This window comes from Epinephelus lanceolatus, chromosome 1 (genome assembly GCF_041903045.1).
Source record: "Epinephelus lanceolatus isolate andai-2023 chromosome 1, ASM4190304v1, whole genome shotgun sequence".
Classification (NCBI taxonomy): domain Eukaryota; kingdom Metazoa; phylum Chordata; class Actinopteri; order Perciformes; family Serranidae; genus Epinephelus; species Epinephelus lanceolatus.
Window position 1 is genome coordinate 2,360,293 of NC_135734.1, and position 22,035 is coordinate 2,382,327.

Genomic DNA, 22,035 nt, shown 5'->3' on the forward strand with positions numbered 1-22,035 from the left:
GACTAGAGTTAAAAATGGCTGCAACTCCCCCTCCTTGGCCGCTGTCTCGAGGAATGTGGGTATTATTATGACCGGAAGGTGTGGATTCATTTAGACTAACATATTCATCTTGACACAGCCAGGTTTCAGTGAGGCTGAGTAAATCAATATGATTATCTGATATTAACACTGCTTTAGATGTTAGAGAGCTGATATATAACAGTCTGCATTTAATTCTCCTGTTTTGTCTTTCTGTCACAGAAGAGGTTTTAATTTTTATGAGGTTGTTATGCACAACTCCTCTTTGTTTAATTTTAGATTTAGATCATTTAGGTGGTCAGGGGACAGACACTGTTTGTATAAAACTATGGGTGAGTAACTGCACTAGAAGCTCAGAGAAGCGTGTAGGACTGCGACTCTCTGTCCTGGTCTCAACTCTGGGTTGTCAGGGTTTTGAATTACTAATAAACTTGGCCAGGTTCCTAGATATGGGAGCAGCTCCATCCAAAGTGGGATGAGTGCCATCTCTCCTAATCAGACCAGATTTTCCCCAGCAAGTTTGTCAATGATTAATGAAACCCACATTGTTTGCTGGACACCACCTGGACAGCCAGCAATTAAATGATGACATGCGGCTAAACATGTCATCAGTGGTCAGATTTGGGAGGGGTCCAGAGAAAACAACGGAGTCCAACATAGTTTTTGCGTATGCACACACCGAGGCAACATTAATTTTAGTGACCTCCGATTGGCGTAACCGGGTGTCATTGCTGCCGACGTAAATAACGATGTTACTAAATCTACGTTCAGCTTTAGCCAGCAGTTTTAAATTTGATTCAATGTCGCCCGCTCTGGCCCCAGGGATACATTTGACTATGGCCGCTGGTGTTGCTAACTTCACGTTCCTCAGAATAGAGCTGCCAATAACCAGAGTTTTCTCTTCAGTGGGTGTGTCGCTGAGTGGGGAAAAGCGGTTAGAAACATGAACAGGCTGGTGGTGAACCGTGGGCTTTGGCGCGGAGCTACGCTTCTCCCGGACAGTTACCCAGCCTCCCAGGTGCACGGGGGTTACCAGGGGACCACTAGCAGAGGCTATGCTATGTGGCTCCGCACCAGCGACAGGGGGCTGGCTAACTACCGCAGCTACCAAGTGATTTCACATGTAGGGTATTCATGTGCAAGAATATTTTTGTGCCAAAGATGCTCAATTAGTGTCTGATGGCCTTTCTCCCCCCCACAGGTGGACAATGAGTAGAGTTATTATTGTATGGGCCATTATAATATGGACATTTTCTGTGTGTTGCCACGGCATGTCCAGCTGATGTTCTGAATGTGTCATTAATCTTTGTATCAGGTTAAACCCAGAAGCAGCACTATGAACTACACAGTCAGGTGGAGCTGTAGCTCTCAGGTGAGCTCTCATGTCACAGTGAAATGTCTGGTTGGAAATGTAAGGTTTACTACAATGTTTTAATACACGGTAATGCATAAAGTGTGTCACTGTGTAGTGTGGAGTTCAGACAAAAAAAGTTCTGCTGGCAGTCTGATAGCTGGTTCCCATGTTCACTACAAAGTAAAACTAAGAAGGAAAGTGATCAGTTCTGCTCTGCTGCTGCTTGTCAAAGTGCGACATGCTCTCTTTATCTACCTCCTTCCTCTTCTTTGCCTCACATCAAGGCTCTTATTTGCTCTACTTTTATGGACTGAATACTGGGCATGTAGTTAAAGATTTCTATAGTGCACTGAGTCATTTGCACAGCAAGGACATAAATTAGACCTATTCATGACTGCAACCAAAAATTAAAATGCCATGTGTAATCCTGTCTTGGATTTCCAAAGAGGGAAAAATGTCAGCAATAAGACGTTGTCAGGCATGGCAATACTTAATGAAAAGGCAGGCCTTAAACATGCTAGGCTTGGATCATCATCCTCTTAAAAACACAACACATTTTGTAGGAGCCATTTCATAGTTTAATTGTTTATGTGTATGTGTTTAGTTTATTTTTTGCCACTAGAGGAGGTAGGTCTCACTCTGATGCGATGTCAGTTACACGGGTAATTGGCAGCTGCACATTCACAGGTGTTAAAGTTTGTTGATTATCAGCAGTCAGAGCAGAGCAGTGGTGGAAGCACACGGTTCTTACCGTATGCCAGCATTTGTGTTCAACCCAGCAACATCATTTGGCATTTGGCATTTTTTTGTAGGATATCATACGAACGATTCTATGAGAAAATATTGCACTACTGCTGCAATAATTCCTTAGACAGTGAGACTATTTCGGTTGGAAATCTGTGATGCTGCATTTCTCCAAAGGCTCAGAGTTGAGGACTTTGCTTTCTTGATCCTTGCTGTGGATATTTAAAGCATCACTATATCACTAAAGTAGGCTAACCACTGATGAATGCTGAGTGAGTGAGGAGGAAGCCAGCACTAGGATATCATTTTCTCTGTTACAGTTGAGCCAGCAAGCTAAACTTTCCTCTGCTTGTAAAACATGTTCAGTGTAGAATCATCATTAACGAAGAGAACAATTGGGTCTATCGGGATTTGTTGTCCAATCATGTCAGATATGACTGAGGTTGGTTTCAGCCCAAAATGTATACACTTTTTCACATTCCCAGACTATGTGTAAGAAAGTTCAAAATCAGACTTTGTTCAGGCTGGCAGAAAGAGCAGTAAGGGTTGGAAATGGCTTGGTTTCCTCTGAGGTGTCCAATATGTCCTACGACATATGTTAAAACAGACCAATTGGAGGTTTGGGTTCTCTGAACATTTGAAAACAGTGCTCAAAACTGTGCTCCAGTCAATACTATTTCCCTCAGAGGTCAAATCTTCTTCCCATTTTCTAACTATTGGGAGTTCTCCTATGATTGCATCTTGTTAGATTGGCATAGATCTTAGACACCAGTCCTCTGGAGGGGGAATTAGAGAGCCAATTAATGGCTGGGTATGCCTCAAGACCTTTTTCCCATAGGGCTCCATAACATTTAAGAACAAAGCATAAACTTAGGTAAAAGAAAAAGGTCTTTGGGATGTCAAAACAGGCTCCTAGGTTTTCAAAGGTTAATTTTGAGTTGTATATGTGGTGAAGAGTGTAAATACTTTTCTCAATCCATTGCTTATAATCCAAGGCTTTATTTCCAGGTACTGTGTGTGCATTTTATACCATAATGAGGATTGAATATTCCACTTATTGGTATAATGTAAATGCTCCTTTACTCCTCTGAGGTTACTGTTACTGTATCAGTGATGATAGGACCCAAAGTAAGCATGTACTTTCTAAGATTGAGACCTGAGATTAAGTCCTGCCATCTTTGAGCTCCAATTAGTTGTTGCTCTATTTCTCTCAATGGAACCATAGATACAGTGTCAATCCAAATGTAGCTGGAAAGGAGGCTCTGACCAACTGTCGAGCCTTGGATTCAGGAGGAGCAATGCGAATTCCATTCCGGCCGTGAAACCTGTAACCCTTGCGAGGCTGCTGGAAGGGTCCTGAGAGTTTGCCCATCCTGTCTACATGTGCTTTGTGGACTTGGAGAAGGCTTATGGCATTTGGCGGGTCTTGTGGGAGGTACTGCGGGACTACAGGGTACCGGGCTCGCTGCTGCAAGCCATCCAGTCCCTGTATGACCAAAGTGAGAGCTCAGAGGCCATGGTTCTCTGCCGCAAAGTGGTGAATTCCCCCCCCTCCAGGTTGTGAAAGAGTTACTGCCTCAAGCGAGGGACTTAAAGTATGTTGGGGTCTTGTTCATGAGTGAGGGTAGAATGAAGCATGAGTTGGATTGGCAGTTTGGTGCAGCATCTGCAGTGATGGCACCGGACCGTCGTGGTGAAGAGGGAGCTGAGCCGGAAGCCAAAGGTCCATCTACGTCCCAACCCACACCTATGGTCATGAGCTCTGGGTAGCGACTGAGATCGCAAATACAAGCGGCAGAAATTAGTTTCCTCTGTTGGGTGGCTGGGCTCAGCTTTAGAGATAGGGTAAGGAGCACGGACATCCAGAGGGAGCTCGGAGTAGAGCCGCTGCTCCTTCGCTTTGAAAAGGGTCAGTTGAGGTGGTTCGGCATCTGATCAGGATGCCCCTGGGCGCCTCCCACTGGAGGTGTTTCGGGCACGTCCCACTGGTAGGAGGCCCAGACCCAGACCCAAAACACACTGGAGGGATAATATATCTCATCTGGCCTGGGAATGCCTTGGGGTCCCGAGGGAGGGGCTGGAAAGCGTTGCTGGGAAGAGGGTTGTCTGGGATACTTTGCTTGGCCTGCTGCCTCTGCGACCTGACCTTGGATAAACGGATGAAAATGGATGGATGGATAATTAAAAAGCCATGTGATCAATTCTAAAGTCAGGCAGAGCCAGACCTCCGTTACATTGGCCCTCATTTATCAAACGAGCGTACAGCAGAAAACTGTGCGCATGACCATTTCCACGCAAGGCTCGGCATTTATCAGTTTGGACGTGGGTGGATGCTACGATCAAATCTCACATCAGGTCTCAGCACAGGTATGGAGCTGAGACCTGACGAGTTTGAGTCAGTGTGGATTTGCAGTACAGCACAGCAAAACCTGGCTGAGTCTGAAAATAATTATTAAACAAACCTCAAACTTGTCATCTAAGCACAAGTAGCCACATATTCAGTAGACCTAAATATTAAAAAAGGATTCCCAAAACGAATAAAACAATAAAATAAAATAAAAAAGCCTACGTTCTTACTGATAGGCCCTCCTGATTTTTTTGGAAAATAAAAAATATGATAGGCTAAACAGCCTAAACATGACAACTATACATTTAATAGGTAGGCCTGTACATTATTGTACTTTAAAATTTGACATCTACAAACAGAAATCTGTGCCATTTGATGTGCCGGCGCAGCCAGATGAACCAATGCCCAGGGAACCAGCCTCCACTGGGGGCTATACGGAGGAGACAGGACCTCATTCATCGCTTCTAAAATGTAAAGTATACCTTAAAGTTGTGTAAGTGCTCTACAGTATTTAATCACTAATGTAATGCAAGTATAACCTATAAGGCTATTGGCTAAAGAGATATTCAATACAGACAATGGACAACGTTTAGTCATTTAAACATTTTACTCGTTCATTTCTTTTAACGTGTTATTAATTGCCTCAAGCGTGCTAACAACTGAAGCCAATAAACGGCATATTTCTGTCTGCCTTTCCAGGATCTCTGCCGTGATGATTGCTGGTCTTGGCCCAGCACGGGAGGTGGAAGGCACGCGCTCGCCCTCGGTTGCCTGGCTCAGTGGGACCGCTCTGGGGAGAAGACCTGGACGCCATGCCTCTGGTGCCTTGCTCTGAAACAGCATTTAAACAAAACAATAAAAATGTGTACCTGTGTAACATGTGTAAGCCTATTTATTTGGACAATAGTGTACTGTCAGGGTTAAATTAACAGTAATGCAAGCAAAAGGAGGGCTGTTATTTACCATTCTGGTCCGGCTACGATGCAAGTGCGTCTGTGTCTCCCCCACCACCACTTATGCTAGAGATAGATTCTGACCCGATTAGTGAGGAGATTCTTTCCTTGGTCCCCGTCAGGGTCAGGCTGGGGCCTGGTTGGCCTCCTCCAGTCTGCGTGCTGTTGCGCCTAAGGGCAGCAACACTCTTTTTTGTTGCCAGCTTTAAGTCTGACCACTTTTTCTTGACCTAAACGTAAAGAATTGTGACTTGATCAACTACCAGGCATAGGCTATTAGGCTATGGATGAATAAAAGATTCATTTTTTTATTATCATCATCATTAGGCATAGACTACTTATTGAGAATTTTATTCAAACCTCAGCTGGAGTCCGTTTTTCAACAGCGACGCTGTGTCTGAACCACGAATATTTAAGGGCGTGACATGCTAATGACGATTGATTTCAGCTGCCGCATTTATCAAGGCCTGATCATTCATATGCTGGGATTGGTCAGATACGAAGGTTTCATAAATCACATGTGTGTCCTATCGTAAGATCAATTCAATCAATCAATCGATTTTATTTAGAAATCCCAATATCACAAATCACAGTTTGCCTCACAGGGCTTTACAGCATACGACAGCCCTCATGACAGATGAGTCCTGCGCTCAGATCTGCACCCGTTTCCATGCAAGATTGATAAATGAGGGCCACTGAGTGCATTGCAGTGTAGAGTATTTCAACCTAGGCTGTATGTTGTTCCATATTAACTGCAAATCAGGGAATCAAGTCTTTTCCAAAATGTTATTGGTGGTGGTAGGGGAATAATTGCACTGAGCTGATTAATACAGAGTAGCACATTCACTATAATTGCAGCAGTCCTAGACTTCAGTAACACTGGGGGCTCTAGTTTCCCGGCGCGGCGCAGGGTGGCACAGGGTGGCGAACCCTGCGCAGAGCTAGTTTCGAGCAGCGCCACCTGAGGCGCGCTCAGTTTGGTAGTTTGGCAGACCGAGATGCGCTGAGATGGGTGTGGCGGCGCAGCAGAGGGAGGTGTCGACAGATCCAGCTTGGCGCAGTGACAGTTTTGTGCCAAAAAGCTTCGCCGAAGGTGCGCTAAAAGCTTGCCAGCTGAAACCAGGTCTACTGTCAGCGCAGGGGGAGCGCAGCCGGTGTAAGTGGAAGTTTGGCTGACCGGCGGACAGTGCGCACACGTCACCAAAACCTCACAGGCAGGTTTCCAGAATGTCAGGCACATTAACAAGACAATAAACGACAATTCAGTGCAACTATCTGCAGTCAGCACATAAATGTATCTCTATATTGACTGTCCCATCACATCTGATGTCAGATCAAAGGGGATTGGCACTGTTTGGCACGTCTGGCACGTGTAATGGAAACCCAGCCTGATTTGATTAACACAGCTGCAAACTAATAAGTTAACATCCCTCTCAGCCAACCACAAACAGCCACAGCATCAGATAGGGAGTATATATTCAGCATCTGTCATCTTTGAAAATATGAGAGAGAAAGAGAGAGCGCGCACATGAGAGAAACGCAACATTGATTTATAATTGTGGTGACCTCCTCCTAGGCTACCCTTGCATCATCAGCCCGTGGAGGTCTGCTCGCAGTTCTGAATATTCGGACACTGTGAGCTTGGACCTCCCGGACCAAAACATCAGTTTCCTCCTGAGAGAAGTTTGGCCGTCTGACGCTGCTGCTCTCTTCTGCCATGGCGAATTGAATAAACTCTCATTATGCCTTTGCGCGGCGCATTTAAGGGCGAGGAGAGGGGCTCATTTGATTGGTGTGATGTGTGTAAAACCCACTCCATGCCTTCTCTCCTCCCTCTTTCTGACTTGCGCAGGTAGGAGGGACGGAGGTGGGAAAAAGGAGTAGCTGCGCCAGTGTGCACGGTGTGCCAAACTTGCAAAATCCGCCTGGCCACACCCAGTTGGCGCAGCGCAGGTGCGCTGCGCCTCTGCCTCACCCAGTATGCGAAACTAGAGGCCTGGGAGTCACCTGGTAAGGTCACTATTAATGTTACTTAATATTGCCTTATAGTTGTCTTCAGGGGTGGGCTGGGATTGAAATTCAGCCCGGGAGCTTGGGTTGGAGAGGCCTTTTTTCCGATTGCACGACAGACGCAAGTGGAACCGTAATTTTAACACGAATACTTTATTTGCAGTATAAAAACAATGTAATGATATTAAACACAACACACACAGATTAGTCAGTCAGTAGAGTGTATTGAATATAATATAATTCTATGCAAAGACCTATCGCCAACCCAGTCCTGCACCCTGTACCTGGCACTGTTTTTTTTGGTGGTTCCTGAGCTGGTAAAAATGGCTATAGCCTATATTAATGTAGAAACAGAACAGGAAAACAGGATGTTTAGCCTATATATTCAAATATTATCTTTTTAACTTTGAACACAGGCTCTCTCCTGAAATAGGCTATGTCTTCTTTTGCAATAAAGAAATTTGTGCGTTTTTTCTGGTCAGCCAGTATGGATTTTATTTTTAATTGATAAAGCAGATTAATGATTTATGCACGTATGGTGTAACATTGCTGATAGGCTACCTTTAATGTTCTGTGTGCCCTGAACACATCCAAAAACACAAACTAGAGTTCTCAATGGGCCTGAAAATTACAACCCGGCCCGACCCAGCCTGCGGGTTTTTAAGCCCAGACCCAACGCAGCCAGCCGACACACCAGCATTAGCCCAATTGTCTGCCCGAAAAAAAAGGAAGCCCGAGGCCTGACCCGGCCCGAGTCATTTGCATATTTTTCTGAACCCGCGGGTCCGGTTGGGTTTGTCAGGCTGGCCCGACCAGTTGAGAACTCCAAGTCTGGGATGATAGGGCCATGTAGGCAGTGCTTGCTAACTGCTCGTATCCCCCCTTCATATGCAAAATATTAGATTGACCCAGTCTGACGTTCCACTCTGACCACCGATCACTGGCCGGTTCGGCCTGGAACAGACCGGCCGTTCGGGAATACTCCCGAACCTCCCTATGGCCAGCCTGCCCCTGATTGTCTTTACAGTTTTGTATAGTGAGAGGTGTATACAGTGCTGGTCCATGGCACAGGCAGTATAGGTGAATGCTAAGGGTGTCATCATCCATAGGGGGCGCCACAAATGGGGGAATAAAAAAAAATCAAAATGTTTTTTACAGTTTTCTTACTAATACTATTACTACTATTATCTTGATAGATAGATAGATAGATAGATAGATAGTACTTTATTGTTCCCAAACTGGGAATTCAGCAGCAAGTAATCAAACAGTATGTGGACAGTAATATACATGTAAATACGAGAAGACAAAAACAGATCAAAATGAAATATATCAGAATATAGAAATGTGAAATATATACAAAAATAAGCCATACTAAAATTTAAAATATACAAGAGAAATATACAGGAATAGAATAAAATATCAAAATCGCAGAGGTAAAAAAAAGAAGATCAATTATATACACAACACAGTGAGAAGTGAAGTAGAGGTTGTAAAAATGTGCAAATAGCTAAAAAAAAATAGTTAACAAGTGTGCAATTATTTATGACCAGCAGTGCAAACAAAAAATTGTAATGTAACTATTAAGCTATAGAGGAATGACTGTAGAGAGCTATGAGTGATCTCTGTCAGACAGAGGTGAGGTATTATATAGCGCTATGGCTTGGGGGAGGAATGATTTCCTGTATCAGTCCTTGTGACAGTGAAGCTGTATAAGTTTGTTGGAGAAAGAGCTCCGCTGTCTATCCATTATGTGTTGAATAGTGGTCAGGATTATCCATGATGTATAACAGTTTGTTCAATGTCCTCCTTTCCACCACTGCTTCAAATGAGTCCGGTTTGCAGCCAGTCACAAAGCCAGCCTTCTTAATGAAATAGAAATAAAAACCTTTATTGTCATTGTATACCAGATACAACGAAATTGGACATGCTGCTCCTAATGGTGCACAACAAACAATTCCACAATAAAAAAAAGTATCACTCATACGCACACGTTCCACATTAAAATAGAGTCCATAGTGCAATACTGCATCTATCAGCAGTAGTCAGGTGCAAATAGCAATAAAGTGCAGACAGAGAAAAAACAAAAACAAGAAAAAAGGTCAATGAGAGTTTATCGCAGTAATGGCCTGGGGGAAGAAACTGTTTCTAAATGTGGATGTGTGTGTTTTGATGGACCGATAGCGCCTGCCTGAGGGCAGCAGCTGAAACAGGTTATGGCCAGGGTGAGTGCAGTCTTTTGAGATGGTGGAAGCTCTTTTGAGGTAGCGAGTAGTGGCGATGTCGTTTAATGAGGGAAGTGAGCAGTCGATGACTTTTTCAGCTGTGCGGATGATGCATTGTAGTGAGTGTCTCTCTGCAGCTGTGCTGCCTGCGTACCAGACTGTAATGTTGTATGTTATGATGCTTTCAATGGCTGACCGGTAGAAGGTCACAAGCAGCTTCTCCTCCAGGTTGTTCCTCCTCAGCAGCCTGAGGAAGTGAAGACGCTGCTGTGCCTTCTTGGTTATTTCTGTGGTGTTGATGTTCCAATGATTATATTATTTATTATATAATAAAATCAAATGATTATAATGATTTTATTCAGTGTGTTAGTCTCACCAGCTCCGATGCTGCTCCCCCAACAGACTACAGCAAAGTAAAGTGCAATGGCCACAACAGACTGATAGAAGATCTCCAACATCTTGCTGCACACATTGAAAGATCTCAGCTTCCTCTGGAAATAGAGTGTGCTCATCCCCTTCTTGTACACAGCTTCGGTATTTGGCCTTCCAGCTCAGTCTGTTGTCTATGTGAATGCCGAGGTACTTGTAGTCCTCAATCATGTTGATGTCCTCTCCCCATATGCACAGGGGTTGAGAAGCAGTCCTCGATCACCATCTCCCTGGTCTTGGCCACATTCAGCAACAGGTGATTTCTTCCAGCCCACTCCAGAAAATCATCCATCAATGCTCTGTACTTCTCTTCCCATCCATCACGTATACACCCAACCACTGCAGAGTCGTTAGAGAACTTCTGCAGGTGGCATGACCCAGAGTCATACTCAAAGTCTGTGGTGTACAAGGTGAAAAGGAAAAAAGACAGAACAGTCCCCTATGGGGCTCCTGTGCTACTCAACACCATATCAGACAGGACACGGCCCAGTCAGACAAGCTGTGGTCTGTCCGTCAGGTAGTCAGTACTCTAAATTGTGGATGTGTTGACCCTCAACGCCTGCAGCTTCTCCCTCATTAGCATTGGCTGGATAGTGTTGAATAGTACTTAACTGATCCCAAACTGGGAACTATTACATAAGGTCACAACATAGCTACATAGCAAAGCCTACTAGATAATAGAGAGACCTTTTTTCTGGGTTTTTGCCATCCCTGGCACCCCTCCCCAGCTCGTTACGCTTTACCTGCTCTCTGGGGAGATGGGCGAGTTATCTGACGTCATGTGAACCCCAAAACTTTATCATGTCAAAAAGACAAAAGCTCTCTGGTGCCAACTCAACTACCACTACACTACTAAGAGGAGTGGATGTGGAGAGAAAGAATATGAAAACACAAAAACAAACAAAACAACTAATTGGTGTTGAAATCAGCAGGAGGAGACCTTGTTATCGTTACCTCACAGCAGCCAGTGGCCACAACCAACAGCTCACGGAGGTTGCACTGATTTACATTGTGAAGTGTTCAAGTTCAACTATTGTACCCCGCTTGATCAGTGATGAGCAGCCCATTTTTCAGCTGGAAAACATAATAGAGACAGAAGTCACAAAGATCAGTTGGAGCACTCAAATGTTCCAAAACAAAAGATGTACACGGTATCGACACAAACTTCATAAAGAACTTAACTTATCAATTAACCAAAACAAAGTCCCGCCAGCCTGGAAGGTGGCCACAGTGACCCCCATTTTTAAATATGACTCCAAAACACAGGAGGCCATCTACAGACCAATCAGTATATTGCCAATTATTTCCAAGGTAGCTGAGAAACTGATCAAACATCTGGACGAAGGTCTCACTCCATTACATCCTATGCAGTTTGGCTTCAGGGCACACCATTCCACTGAGTCAGCCAATTGTATGTTCACTGAAACAATTAAGTGTCTGTTGGATAAATCCCCATGTGTTGGTGCTGTATTTCTTGACCTTAAGAAGGCATTTGACACCGTTGACCACCAGGTACTCTTAAACAAGCTCACATTTTTTAACTTCTCTGATAATAGTGGAGCGGCTAAGAGCTGATTTTAGGCCAAATCATTCAGTTGGTGATACAAGCGTGAAAATTGGTATGAGCAGTCTACATGGGTCACTTGACAAGAAATTGCCGGAGCCAATTGAAATTTCAAGATGGCGGCCATTTTTCAAGATGGCCACCACCTTAATGGAATAATTCAGTGATGTTATTATTCAGTTGGTGATACAAGCATGAAAATTGGCATGAGTAGTCTCCATTGGTCACTTGACAAGAAACTACTCACAGTCAATTGAAATTTCAAGATGGCGGCCATTTTTCAAGATGGCCACCACCTTAGTGGAACAGTTAAGTGGTGTAGTCGTTCAGTCGGTCATACAGCCATGAAAATTGGCGTGAGTAGTCTCCACTGATCGCCACAAGACAAGAAACTTGAAATTTCAAGATGGCAGCCATTCTTCAAGATGGCCACCTGGATCTTTACATTTTCTATTTCCCCTTTTTTTTGGGTTCCTGTGTTTGACTGTGTTTTGTCTTACTCCTTTCCCTTGACCTGTCCAATTTGGTAAAACCTGCCAGAAGTTGCCTTCCAACGGCATAGCTCTCAGGCTTCTGTGAAGTACACAAGCTCCCTTACCTCGACAAGGTAACAGTCACAAGGGAGGTGTTTTTTTTTTTTTTTGTTTATTTATTTATTTTTTATTATTATAATTTTTTTTTTTTTTTTAAACCTCTAACTCCACCAGGACGCCAACATCCTTGCTCCACCCCTCCTCTGTTAAATGGTATCTCCCAGGCGCACTACATCATCAAACCATGTGATGTTTGGTATTGCTGGATTCAGGAAGCTCTCGACTTTTCAAAAATAACATGTTTTTTCTTTTATTTATTATGTATTTCGCACCAGAGCAGCCTAAACACACAAAGTCCAAAATCGCTTTGAGTGGTGACAAGTCATGTCATGCCGTTTTTCGACAGGAAAAGTTAAAGGATTACTTGCGACCTTATGTGGAGCCGTTAGTGGGGACTTAGCTCTTTTATAAAAGGTAAGAGTCTCACTCCTCCCACTATTTTTGGCTGAGATATGCCGTCTAGAAAGTGGGACCATAACTTTCACGTTTCATATGGCTTTAGTTGGTGATATTTTATGGTGTTTCTGTGTCATAAACAACATCAGCTATCATAATCACATTTGATTTCAATAAGGTACAATGTTTGAAGCTGGCTGAGTGTTATTTGATCACTGATAGTACTGTTTTGAAGCCGAGTGACCGACTTGTCATTTGGAGCTCCGCCTGGATGTTTTCATAGAAAAAACACTGTAGAATGGTCATACTTTGAGCAATCTTCTTCAAATTTGAAACGAGGGTTCATTACTGAAGTAGCACAGCTGTGGTTCTGAATGGACAGTGCTCCAAAATAATAATTGAGCAATATATTAAAGAACTAAACTAAAATGTGCTTCACTGTTAAAACTGAATACGCACTGATGTGGTAATGGGGAGCCGAGCCAAAGGTCTACATCTGAAAACACAGGTGGCCAAGGGGGAGCAACCCTGGCAAAAAGAATAGGCCAACGCACATAGGTATTTAGCAGGGGCAACTACATAGACATGTGCAAGTGAGTCCATATCTGAAGCACTAACACCTTCCAGTACATGCCTTCGTGCACCCACATTTGGTCAACTCCCAATAATTCTCCGCAATAGGTGGAAGAGGAGTCCAGAAGATTTTCTACTCTTCACCTTGTTTCATCCATCCCCAGTCGGATGGACTTGGCATTTGTGGCTGTCGCTTCAATGCCTGTCCCCACACATATCCAGCCTCATAACATGCACGTTTGGCATGCTCTTTGAGTGCTGCTTGAGTTGGTGGGATCAGGTCATATGGTCTTTGCTTTCTGGCAAATAGATCAAGCCTAGCCTTGTTTGCAGTTGTGACATCGCTGGACCCGTCATACATTAGAACAACAAATTTCTCCAAAGCTTGCAGGTCGCTGTCATCCACTGCAGAGGGGCAATCGCTGAGTTTTGCAAATGTGTGGCTCTCCCGCACTGGCACAACCTGTCAATTCAGGTGCAGCTATCTAATTGATTTGGAGTAAATTAGATAACATTTGGGATACTAACTTTTAATTAGCTGACATTTAACCCCACGCTGAGTTTAACAGTAGTGATATATCACCAGTGTGCCCTGGTAGTGCAGATATTCACTCTTTGTGATTTACTTCTAATCACCAAATCAACACAACTGTATGTTGATGTATTTTTCATCGCATTGCATCTAAAACATATAAAATAAAATTAAACTAAACCCTCTTTACTGACAAAACCCAATATGTTTATATGAGAAAAGGGATCTTTTGAGGATCCAGTAGGTGGCTCACACCAGTTTCCATACTTGTATTAACTGCTCCACTAAGGTGGCGGCCTGGCAGCCATCTTAAAAAAATGGCTGCCATCTTGAAATTTCAATTTGCTGTAAGAAGTTTCTTGTTATTTGACCCATATAGACTGTGCATGCCAATTTTCATGCTTGTATCACTAGTTTAAGGATTAGATCACTTAACTGCTCCACTAAGGTGACAGCCATCTTGAAAAACAGCCACCATCTTGAAATTTCAATTGTCTGTGAATGTTTTTTTTGTCAAGTGACCCATGGAGACTGCTCATGCCCATTTTCATGCTTGTATCACCAACTGAACGTTTACACCAAATAACTGCTCCAAAAAGGTGGCGGCCATCTTGAAAAATGGTCGCCATCTTGAAATTTCAAGTGGCTGGGAGAATATTCTTGTTAAATGACTCATAGAGACTGCTCATGCCAAAGTTCTTGCCTATATCACCAACTAAACAATTACATAACTTAATTCTTCCATTAAGATGGCGGCCATCTTGAAAAATGGCCGCCATCTTGATATTTCAATTGACTCCGGCAATTTTCTTGTCAAGTGACCCATGGAGACTGCTCATGCCAATTTTCATGCTTGTATCACCAACTGAACGATTATGTCACTTATCCGCTCCACTATAACACCATGCAATGGTTCAAATCATATCTGTCAAGCAGAACTCAATGTGTAACTGTTGACGGGGTCAAATCGCCTTTTCGCACTACAACAGTTGGTGTCCCTCAGGGTTCGATCCTTGGACCTTTGTTATTTTCACTGTACATAAACAACCTCCCAGATGTACGCCCAGATGTACGCGGACGACGCAGTCATTTTCACACACGGGTCAAACTCCATCATTACCTCCAACAAACTTACAAATGCTTTAACTAAGGTACAAGACTGGCTGAATAACAACTGCCTTATGCTCAACACAAAAAAAAAAGGTGTGTATGACATTCACAAAGCGACCAGGAGAGCCGAACAGATCCAACGTATTCATCAGAGAAGAGGAACTTGAATTGGTAACCCAGTTCAAGTACCTTGGTATCACATTAGACATGAATCTCACATTTAGGAAAAACATCAAAAAAGTGGCCAACATGATAAAATTTAGCCTGCAAAATTTTAAACTAATCAGGCCCCTCATGTCGTCTGATGCTGCTAAATCTTATGTCCACTGCATGATTCTGTCTCATATTGAGTACTGTTTTGTGATGGTGCCATAGCATTGTTCCAACCTCTCATTGTTCCGACCTCTCATTAGTCCGACGTCCTGTTGTTCCGATATGTGATTATACTAGGCTATACTGTATTTGTGTACCATAGAGGATCAGCAACGCAACAAAAGTAGGCTACTGGTCGAGATACAAGTGTCATAGAGAGGAGAGAATGACTCTGGGGAGCTTTCCGCGGTGCTGAACAGCCAAAAATACATACATACATACATACATACATACATATTCCTCACATCACTGTCCAATTCTTGCGAGGTACAATTTCTTGAGTTTTGAACATTTTAAAACTTTTAAATACAGCTGCCTCATCTATAAAACCCTCAACGGGCTGGCTCCTCCCCCGCTGGAGGATTTTTTTAAATGGAGAGACAACACGCTCAGTACCAGATCTGCCTCCAGAGGGGACTGCGAGGTGCAGTTCAGACGAACCTTTATAGGCCAAAATTCCCTTACTGTACACTACTTTCAAAAAACAGCTTAACGGATGGCTATTGACTCAAATCAATCAAATCTGCACCCATGAATGAAACATTGATCAGCCCTCTCATACAGTTCTCTACTGTAGCCCCTTGTTGAATCTATTGTATAACTGCTGCTAATATTGTTGTGCACTTTATATGTTGTTGAATTAACTGTTATTTATGGTATGTCTGTCTGTCTTTTAATGTGAAGACTATGGATGGAAATTAGCATCTAGCTAAATCTGGCATATTTACATGACGTCATGTATTTGTACCGATTGTTCATTAATATGCACTATCCTCTTCAAATAAACAATGAATAAAAATAAAAAATAAAAAGTTCTATTCAGTAAAAATTAGTATTGGGCAAAGATAAATTATTATAATTAGTATATTATTATGTGTTCAATGTAATCTTGTAAAAAGTAGCTTTTGGCGAGAAACTTGAATAAATCCAGCTGTTTGAAGGAGAATGTGTCGGAAGGAATTATGATGTATCATATATTGTAAAAAGGCTTTTTGCTTATTTTTTAGAGATGTTTTTCATGTTTTTGCCTGAACAAGTTAATTTGTAATTGTATTGTACTGATTATTGATTTTTTTTTTTTTTTAAGATATTTTTTTGGGCAGTTTTGCCTTTAATTGATAGGAAAGTCAGGTGTGAAAGGGGGAGAAAGAGAGGGAATGACATGCAGCAAAGGGCTACAGGCTGGAGTCAAACCCGGGCCGCTGCGGCAACAGCCTTGTACATGGGGCGCCTGATCTACCACTAAGCCACCGACACCCCGATTATTGATTTATATGATTGTTATAACACATGTACAACATGTTACTGAAAGCAAATTATAACATGTTATCTTATTTTTTATTGTTAGCTAAATGTTTATTTGCATTTTAGTAATAAACATGCAGTACTTTGACTGTTGAGCTACAGCAAACAACATGTTTGGAATAAATACACTTTAAATTTATCTAATCATCTCCTCACAGGCAGTGAGCATGGCAGCAGCAGACTTGGTTCAGCAGCATTAATTGTGAAGAGTCCAGCAGGCAAAGAGACACAGCTGTGATCCTGAGGAACACCTGTGTGTGTGCGTGCATGCGTGCATGCGTGCGTGTGTGCGTGCATGCGTGCGTGCGTGTGTGAGAGAGACAGAGGTCTAGATTCCTATACATACGTCTGTGGTATTAGTATAACTCAGCCATGCAGAGTAATGTGCATTTGCACGTGTGACTCCAAACTCACAGGTGTGCATATGAACAAAGATCTGTGTGCACATACTGCAACTGTACGTGCACACATGCATGCGTCCTAACACTAATCAAATTAGAAGTATTAGTAATACTATTAATAATAGTATTGCATTACTGAAATCATAGTACCTTTGTAATGCAGTAATGTAACTGTTCCAAATTCAGTCATCACATTAATGTTACTAATCAAGCAATTACATCATTTCTTGCAATACGTAAGTTCTTCAACCGTTTGCATAATGGATAGATAGAAAAAAAATCACCAAACGTGCCGACAACAACGACACTGTCCAGTGCGCCTATGGAGAGACCCATCAGCCTGGGCAGTCTGTGCTGACTGCATGGAGAAACAGTTTGTCTGAAAAACGATTTAAGGATCTCCTCCACATGAGGTATAACCACTGCTTCAGTGATAAACGTCAAATAAACTGGACTAATCCACTATAAAACCATGGTTTGGCGAGCAAGCGACTTGTGTGTGTGTGGCTGTTAAATGCAGTTCATTTGCCATTTAAACATGTTTTTTTTCTTTTTAAGTCTGTCATCATCTAATGGTGTTAGGAAGGCCAGTCTCTTATTATGACCCTATTGTTATTTCATTCAAGTGCATTGATATATTATTTTGAGGCAATTAATATTTGTACTATAGGCTAAGGATCTGAGGATCCATAAAAAAACTAGATAAGGTACTGCATAAATTTAATAGTTCAACAAATTGAGAAACATGCTAATTCTCTTTTTTTTCTGAAAAGAGCTTTTATGGTTTCCTGTCACTCATTGACAGTATAAACAAAACAAAATCTCGCTTTGTAAAAGATATACCCGCAGATGCGAAGAAAACCAATAACCACCAACTTTATCGAAAGGCCAGTGTTCGCTTCCCGTAAGATTGTAAAACCAATTTTTCCTTAACCCAACCAGTTGTGTGTGTTGTTGAAGGAAAAAAAACATCAATTTGTATATTGTAGTCGTAGTATGTTGTTGTAGTATGACGTAGTGCATTTATTTTGAAAGAGACTGTATGCAATTTGTACATTTACTGTGAAAACAGAAGTGTACTTTGAAAACAGACAATGCATATAACAGGCTGAAGTTGACATGCCAGAGCAAAGAACATCAACAAGCACTCAGGGTACCTTGAATTAATACAGCATCTGTGACAAAATGTCACACAAATGTCTAATAGGATAAAATGATGAAGCAATGACATTGTATATCCAAAAGGTTAAAAGTCAGCTTCACTGTGACATCATAACGTTTTTTGGCCATTATTCAATGTAATTTGTCAGAAACAGAAAGGGAAATATTTAATCAGATACTTAATTGGTGACACTAATATTTAAGAATTTGTAGATTCTTTGCAGAAACATCCATATTTGAAGCATTGTCAACTCTTATGGCACAGTTTGGCCAGGCAACGGCAGTGCACAGAGCTTCACAGAACCAGAGAGGACAGTGGGTGGGCAAATTTTCTCACATCTTTGCAGAGCACTGTAACAATCATACAGTGGTTTCTGTGACATGAGAAATACTTTCGAAATAAGTGAAGTCATGTGATGCCACTGTTTCTATGATTTCAGCACAGATTTGTTGTTTACAGTGTAGCATTATCAGGGAGAATAATGGGGTGCATCCCCTGGATGCATCAGTGGTGAGTTAACTGCATCCTCTCTGATTTCATTTTGCAAAGAGTTATTGTTAAAAGTCTGTCCTCTGTCATCTGTAGCCCTTTTTAGATAGGAATTGTGCAAATTTGCAGGAAAGCCCACCAGTCATTTTTCAGCATTGGCAGTATAAAAACAAAATCGGGGCGTGCGCCAAAATACTGCCTGCCTACTTTTGTTTATACAGAATGCGCCATTTTCATGGCAATGCGGGGCGTGAGCAAGTAACAAAATGTGTAGCTCTGCGTGTGACGTAACCAGTGACATGGGAGGGAAGCTGCGGCTAGTCAGTCCTTTGGCGATTCTCTCATAAGTTGGCTCGTTGTTCACCGTTCCCGTCATCTGACGGTTAATGGCCTCTTCATTTGCGAGGGCAATTCTTTGTCTCCCCAGTTGCTCATCTTTACAGTGTCTGTCAGGTTTGTGTTTCCCTCTTGCTACTAGCTGCTCACTAATTCCTGTTATGAGCTGTTTCCTGTTTATCCACCGCCAGTGGGTAGCACGTGCGGCCTCATCAATAGCTCCTCCCACGAGTTATCAACAGCCCCTCCTGTTGTGGAGGGCCGCCTCAGTCTGTTTAAATTAAAAGGGTTCCGCCAATATGACTACCTTACGAGGTGGAAAATTGGGCACCTCGGATCAACTTCCCAATCCGGCTCTGTGTGTCTAAACGCACCCAGCTTGCCGGCAAAACTGCCCAACATTCGTGGAAAAATCTGGCAGTGTAAAAGGGCCTTTTGATTGCATTATCTCTTCATTTTGAGCTTTACGAGAGCTACTTTGCATTATTACTCTTAGCTGCAGAAGGGTTCAAGAGAAGAATGCAGATGTTACCTTAAGATTGTAAACTGTTTATTGTCTTGTTTAGCAGTGCTTAAAATTAATAGTGAGTCAGAGCAGATAAATCAATGGCTGTGTCTCTGTTTGAGCAGAGAGGAAGAAACCCAATGAAACCCCTTCTGTTTGGCTCACTCCGAGCACAGCTCTGACATCTATAGTTGTGCTCTAGAGGAAAAAGAGGAAACTGTCTCTAACATTCTGCATACATTAGCCTTCTTCCAAATCACTTGTTTTGATCCACAGCAGCTGAAATGTTCTGCATACAGGGTGACCTCTCTCGAAGACATTTTTTAAGAAATGTCTGAGTTTTTTTCTTCCCCTTTTAATTTTTGTATTACATGATGGTTCCAAGGACACAGAAATACTGTTGCTAGTCTTATTGTAAGCAGATCATAAATGACTGTATGGCTATGAAATTAAGAATTTATTATATGTACATAAAGATAAGATTTGGTCCACCGTGACTTGGTAGCCACATTTTATCTATCTTGTTTTAATTGTGTAAGTTTACCGCACTCTCACGTCCTCTCTCTTTCCTTCATTCCCCCCTTCCCTCCTCTTCTCTTCCCTCCTCCTCCTCCTTCTTTCTCTCTGATGATGTATCAATTCCTTGTTTTTGACAAGGATAATATAAAAGAAGGAGCAGTCATGACGTCAGTGACGGCATTTGAGGAACCAGACTTTGGTTTCAGTTCTATTTAATGGTAATGGGGAGGGCACAGCAAATCACACAATAACCCACAATATCTTTGTTGTTTCACCTTTGACTGAAAAATCCTTTCATCAGTTCAACCTATGAGTCCTCATCTGGACAAAGTGTTGCTGAGATCAAGGAGGATAAGGATGGTGAGCAGTCCAGAGTCAGCTGCACGGAGGAGGTCGTTGGTGATTTTTACCAGGGCTGTTTCAGTACTGTGTTTTGGGCAGAAACCAGATTGGAAGGGTTCATGGAGTCAAGGTGGGACTGAAGTTGAGTGGCGACCACCTTCTCCAGGATTTTGGATATGAAGGGGAGGTTAGAGATTGGCCTGTAGTGGTTCAGGTCAGCTGGGTCAGCACCGGGTTGTTTGAGGCTGGGTGTAATTGCAGCCAGTTTAAGAGTAGGGGGTACAGTTCCAGAGGTGAGGGAGGAGTTTATTGCAGTGATTATGGGGGACACGGATGGCAGGCAGGCTTTGAGGAGAGGTTGGTTTTGCTTTGCGGATGAGCTCAGCGATGGTTTCTTCTGTTGCAGGGGTTAAGGTTGGAGAGGGGGCTGATGAGTGGTTGGCCTGCTGTAACCGAACAGGGTGGGTCCTTGGAGGAGGTGAATGAAGACTGCAGCTGTATGTGGATTATGTTGATTTTGTTAATGAAGAAATCCAGAAAGGCAGAGCACTGATCAGTAGAAGCGTTTTAGGAGGTTGGAGTAGGTGGCTGACTGTTGTGAAGAGGGCTCTGTTATCTTTGGCAGCGCTACTGAGGTTGGAGTAGTACGAAGATTTGGCAGTGTAGAGAGCATTCTTGCAGTTATGTCAGTGTACATTTGGGTGTATACTGAAAGTCCAGTCTTTTTGATACCATGCAACTATCTGCAATCAGCACATAAATGTATCTCTATATCGACTGTCCCGTCACATCTGATGTCAGATCAAAGGGGATTGGCACCGTTTGGCACGTTTGGCACGTGTAATGGAAACCCAACCTGATTTGATTAACACAGCTGCAAACTAATGAGTTAACATCCCTCTCAAGCAACCACAAACAGCCACAGCATCAGATAGGGAGTATATATTCAGCATCTGTCATCTTAGAAAAGTCAAAAGAAAAGAAACAGAGTGAGACTGCGAGAGAGAAAGAGAGAGAGCGCGCGCGCACGAGAGAAACGCAACATTGATTTATGATTGTGGTGACCTCCTCCCAGGCTACCCTTGCATCATCAGTCCGTGTAGGTCTGCTCGCAGTTCCGTATATTTGGACAATGCGAGCTTGGACCTCGCAGTGTCCTTGGATCAAAACATTAGTTTCCTCCTGGGAGAAGTTTGGCCGTCTGACGCTGCTGCTCTCTTCTGCCATGGCGAATTGAGTAAACTCTCATTACGCCTTTGTGCGGCGCATTTAAGGGCGAGGAGAGGGCCTCATTTGATTGGTGTGATGTGTGTAAAACCCACTCCACGCCTTCTCTCCTCCCTCTTTCTGACTTGCGCAGGTAGGAGGGACGGAGGTGGGAAAGAGGAGTAGCTGCGCCAGCGCGCACGGTGTACCAAACTTGCAAAAGCCGCCTGGCCACACCCAGTTGGCGAAGCACAGGTGCGCTGCGCCCCCGCCTCGCCTGGTCTGCGAAACTAGAGCCCAATAAGTCAAAGTGCTGATAGCACAGTGTGAGAATACTCCACGACAAGTAGCCTTAAAGCCGCATGTAGGCCTATTATCAGCAGATTGTATATACATGTTTGTAGCATATGCCATTTTTTCTGGCTCTCAGTGCCCTCTGGCGGCCATTTATTTCTCCATCTGTCTCTGCTGCACTCCTGTTGTCTTACAGAATGCAAATTGAAGCCTATCTGTATAACCTAAGTGTTGATGTTGTTACAGATGGTAAATAAAT

At 43.0% G+C, this 22,035-nt stretch overlaps 1 protein-coding gene and 1 pseudogene across 1 annotated transcript in view; one reads left to right on the forward strand and one right to left on the reverse strand.

Moving 5' to 3' along the window:
- The window catches only part of LOC144463620 (uncharacterized), a 474,714-nt gene extending 469,364 nt beyond the window's left edge, over positions 1 to 5,350 (forward strand). The window contains exons 3-4 of the mRNA XM_078168396.1: positions 4,823 to 4,934; positions 5,163 to 5,350. Of these exons, the coding sequence (XP_078024522.1) occupies positions 4,823 to 4,931 (109 nt within the window). The 3' untranslated portion in view covers positions 4,932 to 4,934; positions 5,163 to 5,350. The remainder of the gene's footprint in view (positions 1 to 4,822; positions 4,935 to 5,162) is intronic.
- LOC144459865 (uncharacterized) lies at positions 425 to 3,488 on the reverse strand (annotated as a pseudogene).
- Positions 5,351 to 22,035: the final 16,685 nt, after the last annotated feature.